The sequence below is a fragment of the Acanthisitta chloris genome, unplaced genomic scaffold, assembly GCF_000695815.1.
Source record: "Acanthisitta chloris isolate BGI_N310 unplaced genomic scaffold, ASM69581v1 scaffold15466, whole genome shotgun sequence".
NCBI classification, from domain to species: Eukaryota; Metazoa; Chordata; class Aves; order Passeriformes; family Acanthisittidae; genus Acanthisitta; species Acanthisitta chloris.
In genome coordinates, this window is record NW_008679891.1 from 45,724 (window position 1) to 53,710 (window position 7,987).

Below are 7,987 nucleotides of genomic sequence, written 5' to 3' on the forward strand. Positions count from 1 at the left end.
CGCAGTCCCTCGAGTGCCGAGCAGCAGGGCGGGAGCAGCTGCTGCTGCAGCGCAGCACACCCAGCTCCGGCGACTTGCAGCAATCCTGGCACAAGGGACTGATGTGCAGGGATAAGACTGGGGTGTCGCTCCCCACATTGCTGCCTGCATCTGGGACATGCCTGGGTAACTTTCTATACCCCAGCTTGGCTCTGCCAACTAACCCTTTCTCTTTGGAAAAACAAACCAGGGGTATCTAAATTAAAGTAACACATTATTCCCCACACAGCTCCCAAGACAGACCCCACAACGCCCCATGCCATCCAGATGAGGTAGGGGAGGAGAGCAGCCAGTGTTCGATAGCACCATTAGGGGAGCCAGCAGTAGAGGACAGCCAGTGCTGTCTCTTAGTCCCTTGTACTGGGAAACCAGACTGTGCTTTGCACTGTCATTTGTGGCTTTGCATTTGTAGCTGAAGGCTGGATAGTATCCCCGACACTCACATGGTGCAGTTGACAGCTACTTCATCCTCCTGCGTCACGTTTGTGAGGACTCTAAATAGTTGCATAAGAATTACAGGTAGAAACTGAATCATTACTTGGATCTCCATGGCGTGCAAACACTAAAACAAATGTTCAAAACACAGACACTTTTAGTTCAACATGTTGCAGATGTTAAATGTTTACAGTCCACAGACATTGCTGTGGCAATAGGATAGGCGTTAGCAAATGCTTCAGGGTGTGGACTTCAGCTCACTGGAGGACAGGGGGACTTGGACCCACAGCAGCATTTGCTGCCTCCTTCCAGCTCACAGAACCCAGCTGCTCCCCTTCAGGGAGCAAGAGGAATCACTCATGGCAGATATTAATCCTCCTCTCAGATGCACCCAGGCAGCTATGGCTTCATTAGAGGTCACATGCTACAGTTTGACTCCAAAACCCCAGAAGTTTTGCTCCCAAGTCTCCTCATCACTTGTGCCAGTTTTTTGAAGTCTCATTTTCACAAGTTCCTTCAGAGCACAGAAACCTGCTGCCCAATGACTTGCAGTGAGACTTTTCTTCAAAGAGCACAGCTTGCTATCAGAAATGGGATTTAAGAGACTTGGTGAAGGTCACGATGACCTCATGTATATGCTCTGCACCCATCTCATAGAGCTCTTTTGCCTGAATCTCATGTTATGAGTCTAGGAAAGACAGCACATTTCATTTTCAGTTTTCAAACCTGCAAATCTAATGAAAGTTTTTTTCAACCTGTATCTAGCTATTGAAATTACTGGAATTGTTTAGGCGGTGGTTAAGAATCTCTCACTTATGGTTAGCACATACATATCTCCCCATCTGCAGGCTGCACCGAGGGCACCGGGGCTGGCAGGGCTGGGACCTGGTGAAATGCTCACAACAAAGCTAGATTTTAGTGCTTGGCTTAAAATCCTGCTATTATTTCTATTCCTTCAAATATTTCTACATTTTCTGACACATATTCAGTAACTTTGTGGTGATACATCACCACCACTGGAAGCAGAGCTGTTGCTACAGCAGTACTCTCAGAAACAGGGAGTTATGAAAGGAAATAGCCAAGAATTATATTCCTTGCAGAATGCTTTGCTGGACCTGCTCCAAGGCCCTTACTCATGCCATAGTAATTGCCAAAAAGCTGGGTCTAGGTCAGAGGTCACTTCTGGTCAAATTTAGCTGGCTGATAAGCCTCACATATCATTTTTAGCCTGAAAAAAAATCCTGTTTTGAATGGGCTTCCAGAAAACAAGGAATTGTGCTACAGTTTAAAGGTCTGTGCAGCAGGGGAGGAGTGTGCAAGTCCAGCAGGATGAAGGTTTGCCATGAGCACGGCACAGCGATGCTGATTGCTTGTTTTATCTGCCGTGGAAGGCAGAGGGAAGCAGCACACAGACAATTATGCCAGTGAACAGAGGTAAGGACACTGCACAATGCACCAGCCCCAGCACTGCTGCAAGGGCATGTTCTTACAGGGCAGGGGTCTGGGTATTTGCTGACAATCTGTAAAACACAAACAAAGCCCACCAACAGGCATTGTTCACCTTTAGGTATTTAACAAGTTCTCCTGGGACTTCCTTAGCTCCCGCCTGAACCAGCTGGCAGTGCTGGAAGAATTTGTGCAGGTGCATGTCCTGGAAGACACAAACAAGATCAATTCAGCAGCCTCAATATTTGTCAACCCCTCTCTGCAGCTTACACTTGAAAATCTGCTGACTTACCTGCAGCAGTGGGCCATGTCCCTAGCAAGCCACATGTCACTACCACTGGCATGCTTGATCCCCAGCTGCCATCTCCCAGGACTGCAGTGCTGCTCGTTGCCTTTTCCAACATACCCAGCCACTGCTCATGCCCTGGCTCCCAACTAGCCTTGAGATTAAGCACAAAACTGCCAGCAGTGTCAAAATTCTCCTGTGGTTGCAATTACCCTGGGCCCTAGTTCCCATCCAACATTGGCCTGAAGAAGCAGGAGCCTTCCTCTCCCAGCTACAACTCTTACAGACTGCTTCACTTCCTACTGCCCATCAGAGGCAGACTCTCCTTCTCATTCCTCTCCTTCCTCCTCCAGGGTGAAATTTAATTACTGGGTTATTTAACCCTGAAAAGCAGCTGGGAATCTAATTTGCTGGGAAGTGGAACTACTGTGCTGCTCTCAGTGCTATACAGAATCACAAAGACAGTAAACCAGACTCAGATGGTGAAAGCAAGTTTCTGTGAATGAAAATGCAGATGATAACATCCAGCACAGGACAAGTCCTGCCAAAGGCATTTGCCCATGAGTAGTGCTGACAGGAGGTGACCCAAAGCATGTGCTGGTGATCCCTGCTGCACATCACATGAAGCCTGGGGACATCCATCACTACCATAAGAGAGGAGAATGCACGAGCACTTGGTAAACAGCCTGAACAGGTTTCAAAGGGATATCAGGACTCTTTTTTTCTTGTCTGCTGTTGTCAGATAACTTCTTTTAAAAAAAAACTTAATAAACAGTCTAATATTAACTGTTGGACTCGATTTTAGAGGTGTTCTCCAACCTTAATGATTCTATGATTTGTGGAAACATCTCATATCCATCAGTTCTTCTCTCTTTTACAACATCGAAGCAGCTCATGTGCTCAAATGTTTCCTTGGTCCTGCCAGTTACAGTGCAATTGGCCAAGAAAACATCAGCCTCTCCTCTAGGCTCATTCACTCACACAACCTGTCTCATCACATCCAGACAAGAAGCAGACCCTTGAAAGAAATCCCAGCCCTGCTGCTATAGAAGTTCTCAATGCTGCTCTGCAAACCAGGCACCTGTTTTCCACACCACCTATGGCATAGCAGTAGTAGAGACATAGTAATCACTTCTTGTGTCATTTGTGTTGGAAGTCCTTAAGAGGAAGGTGCTCGACTTACCTGGGTGTAAATGGTCGAGTCCAAATGGATTCTGATTTTAAACAGTGGCTTTGCTCCATCCACCCACTTCGCATCCACACTGGGCTGCTGTGAACAGACAACATCCAAGTACTTGGTTTCAGACTGATGAGAAGGTGGGCCTGTGCAGACACCTGGTCAGAAGGTATGGGATGGGGTGGAAAAGAGGTTCCACCACAGCACAAACACCAGTGACCTGACTGCAGCCAGGGAGTTTTTTGGGGTTTTTTTCAGTTTTTCCCCTTGAAAATCAGAGCACATGCTCAATCTCCTGCTCTTTGCTGTCTGCAACAGCCCAGTCCAGCCTGCCACAGAAACATTCTCTGCAACCTACATAACCAAGGAGAGTGGAACTGAAGATGTCCTGTCTCTCAACGCTAAGAACCTTAAGCTTTGGGGGTGGCCTGCAGTAGGGATTTTTTCAGCTGAGCAGAACTCAGAGTGGTAAAAGTCTTCCTACCTTTCGAGACTCTGTGTCTCCAAGCCCCAGGTAGCCAGGTGGAAGGTTGGATGAAACTGGCAAGTGCCTCTCCAGGGTGACAATCCGCCCATCCTTCAGCAACGGGACCCAGGCGTATCCCACTGTGGAGGCAACCAGTGCAGCAGAATTAGCAGACACACAGTGACGTGTTCAGTTCACAAGAGCTGTGCTTCACCCTGGGAGGTCCAAACTTGCAGTTGTGCAAGCAGGTTCAGCAAGGCTGGGATCAACCACATCAGCATTGTTAAAGCACCTTTTACTTGGTGACTTGGCGAACGAAATTCAGACACAGCACAAACAAGTTCAGGAGTGGGTTTGAGGGCAGAAACAGTGTGTGAGAATGGCTGTGCACCATGACAAGGGTCCTTTGAGAACTGGATGAATGAAGTAGCAACCCAAGCAGTGGGACCCAAGTGTGCACATGCTTAGTGTTGGCAGGATTGGCCCCTGAGGCCCCGATATATTTTTGTTGGTGACTTGACTGACAACAGCCCATTGGTACAGGTCAACTCAGGAACACGCAGAAAGAGCTGTCAGACTGCAGCAAAAATCCTAGCTTTAGTATACACTAAAAACATTGGGTTGATTCCAGTTTAGTCTTACAGTTTTGTATTAGGGTGCTTTTAGAAAAGAAAAATCAGATAGGCTAGTATTTTAAACAACATTTTTTTGATGACCATACATTCATTTAATCTTGGCCTTTTACAATCCAACAGAAGTAATTTAAGCATTGAACATACCTTGAGTTTCAACGGTGTCCTGTTTTTTCGATGTTGCCTTTGTATTAATTTCACAGCTGACATGATAGAAGGTGAAAAGCAAATGATGCTTTTGATGGAGGTGAATTGGAAGCTCAATTTTAATCTAAAATGATATCATGATAGATCAGACTGTATTTTTAGTTGTGGAGTAATATTTTAAGTTCAATCTTATTTCACAAATGCTATGTTGTATGCAATTACACAAGACACATTCTTACCCATCTGAAACAACTCCTGGCTAACATTTGCATCACATTTGCAACATTACTTATTAATGGGGGTGTGTGATTGGAGTGCACAAAGCATGACAGTAAAGACAGCAGAAAACAAACTGACATTAAAAATTGACAAAGGCTCTGGCTTTGCTGAGCCCCTCTGCTGAGGCAAAGGGCTGGTGATTACTTTTACCTGTACTTCACCCAGCCCTGCAAAAAGAGGTATCTGAAAAAACCCTAGGCATTGTAGCACCCAGGAAAATCTGCTATTTCCCGCATTTTGTTTTTACCTCGTCATAGAACTCTGGACTCTGGTTGTGATGCAGTACAGCAGCATATGCATTTGTGGTCAGGAGAGGGCTCCCAGGTTTGCCATATATACACTGGAAACACAAACAAAGAGCTGAATTCAATGTTGCTGTCACCCTAAATTAGCTGCCCAAATTACAACAGTAAGCATGGAAGCTCCATGTTTTCCTATTGCACTGCTCTGCCTGGCAGGCACAGCAGTGAGCAAATGGCAGCCCCATTAACAGGTACCCACCTTTAATGGCCTGGCATCAGCTTCATCTGAATCCCTGAACTCAACACAGACAGCAATATTCCTTGCCTGAAATGGGGGAGAAGAGGAGCATGAGCCACTGCTACAGGCCAGCAGCATCACCCCAGCCCGTGCTGAGTCTGGCTGCAGCTCACATTGCAGGTTACTCACCTTTGCAAACACCTTCTGGTTCTCATACTTCAAATGCAAGGGGTAGACATAGAGGTGGTTTTTGTAGACAGTAAAGGGGTAACAGTACTTTGCAACTTCTGGGACAAGTTCCTCCACTTCAACTGCAATGTCCTCACAGCTCTTCTCAAAAGGTTTTATAGGAATATAAGAAGCTGTGACACAATCTGGAAGATAATAAAACACGAAAAAGTTAAGTCCACTAGAAAAGCCTTTTGGACAGGAGATCAATCAGCCTACATAACCTGTGATAGGAGCTGCCAAAAGTCCATGGAGTGACACTGAACACATCACAAATCTTTTCTTTGCTTCAGTTTCTTTAAATGCATAGTAAACAATCGCACTGATCATAGAGTCATAGAATCAACCAGGTTGGAAGAGACCTCAAAGATCGAGTCCAACCCTACTGTTGTTACTAGACCATGTTTGTGAAGCCCTCCAGTGTTATGCATCAAAAACATCAAATGAGATTGGTGCAATAATACCAGCAAAAGCAGGGAGGCAGCTTCCTTTAGATTTAGGATGTGATGGCCAAACTGCAAAGCAGATGCACCCCTCAGGTAAACATCTGCACTTGGACCACATCCCTCCACAGAATCCATCAGAAAGATTTACAAATCAGTGGCTGGGCTGAACTACTCATTGCTCATTGCAGCCCAGAGGTACTCTTGTTAATGAAACAGCCAAATTACCCATAGAAGCATTAACTCCTGAAGCTCAAGCCATCAGCATTTATTTTAAGATCCAAGATCCTTACTTGTGAAGTCTAGTGGGATGTCTTTGATGACGATATTTAACTGGGCTGGAATGACCTGCAGTTTTGTCTTCTCTGGTCTGTGTTAGGGAGAGAGGAACAAGAGTGTGAACCTTGAAAGCTCAGGTGCTGAACACATCAGCTATGCTCTGAGTATTTTTGATATTGTCATCTCAAGCTTATACTTAACTGTTTAAAAATGCATGTTAAAAGGCCTGCTCAGCCTGTCACACTTACTTCTTATACTCAGCTAAAAGCTTCAGCATATCTTCATTTGACAGTTTGCTACTGTCTTGCTTGTAAAGGGGCGAGAATTTTCCTTCAGCGTCAAGAGTGCCCTGGGAGTCCTTGAAAACTGGTCTGCAGGTAAAAAAAAAAAAAGAGGCAAGTTTCCTAGTGTTGGCAAATATACAGACACTGAGGTCCTTGACACGTCTGGAGGGCAGGTTATCAGGTGAGAGGTTCACTGGCCTGTGACTGCTCTGAACACCACCAGACCTGACCTCTCCCCCATTCTCACATGGTGCTTAGACCTCGCACAGCCTGCAAATCCAGCACAGCACATTAAATGGCATGGGACATCACCCATTTCCCTTCTCTCCAGCCAGGTCAGAAGGACACATCCAGCCCATTTCCAAGCCTGGTTCACAATCATGAACACTCTTCCAACCCCTCCCACTAACAGCAAGTGGTAAAGCATCTTCCTACTTGCACATAGGGTCAGAGCACAGAAATCCTCCTAGGAAAGGAGTACACAGTGAGAACCAGTTTTGGGACATACATCAGCTTCTCCCTGAAGCCAGAGCAGGAGACTGGACTCTGCCCTGGATGAATACCAGCATATTTACCCTTGAAAATAAAGCGTGTCTGTATACAGTAAGAACATTAAAGCATCTGCACTACCTTTCTGTGCAAACACTTTCCTCTGAGACCCAGAGGGAAACTGTTCCAGGAATGCAGAGCAACACAGCTCCCCACACCAGGCCACTCAGCTTCTTGGTCTCCAAAGGCAGCTCTGTACCCAGCAGGAACAAATCTAAAGCCCATCAAAGTCAATGTTCATGCAGAGCCCACCATTAAGTTGAGGCACCACTTGAAAAGAGCACCAAGTGCTGGCTCCCAGGAGTGAGCTGCATCCAGAAACACCATCTCGAAGCTGAGCAGCCGGTGTCACAGGAAACTCCAGCTCAAGAATATACATTACAAGCCATATACCACCAAATTCTAGCCCACTGTGACAGCTTCCTGTGTTCCCATGTCATTACCATGGCTTTTGTCAGCACCAAACTGCAATTTAGCACTAGGAGGCAGTGGATGATCTTCCCTTCAGGCCCTTTCTCTGACTGAGATTTAAGAGACTTAGTAGTGACACACTTTATCAGTCCCAGTAAAAGAACAGCAAGGGAATGGGATCACTATCTCCAGCCACTCCCAAGAACATTAATTAAAGCAGAGTTTAAGATGGAAAACAAACCCCAGGCTGATTGCCACTGCCAGGCCAGCAGGTCCTCCACTCTCATCCTGTTCCTGGCGATGGCTGGTGCCAAGAGGGAATTTCTGTACCAATTCCCATAGTAGCATGAGATGGTGTAGTTTGTCCCCAGGAATGTTATTCCCTGACAGCAGTAGCTACAGGTCA

General features: G+C 46.1%; 1 protein-coding gene across 1 annotated transcript in view; it reads right to left on the reverse strand.

Annotated features, from left to right (window-relative positions):
- Positions 1-7,987, reverse strand: part of DOCK11 (dedicator of cytokinesis 11) — a gene marked incomplete at its 5' end in the record, with an annotated part of 62,618 nt that overhangs the window by 37,916 nt on the left and 16,715 nt on the right. The window contains 10 exons of the mRNA XM_009077516.1: positions 483-601; positions 2,036-2,125; positions 3,390-3,476; positions 3,868-3,989; positions 4,629-4,752; positions 5,155-5,247; positions 5,409-5,474; positions 5,577-5,761; positions 6,352-6,428; positions 6,586-6,708. Of these exons, the coding sequence (XP_009075764.1) occupies positions 483-601; positions 2,036-2,125; positions 3,390-3,476; positions 3,868-3,989; positions 4,629-4,752; positions 5,155-5,247; positions 5,409-5,474; positions 5,577-5,761; positions 6,352-6,428; positions 6,586-6,708 (1,086 nt within the window). The remainder of the gene's footprint in view (positions 1-482; positions 602-2,035; positions 2,126-3,389; positions 3,477-3,867; positions 3,990-4,628; positions 4,753-5,154; positions 5,248-5,408; positions 5,475-5,576; positions 5,762-6,351; positions 6,429-6,585; positions 6,709-7,987) is intronic.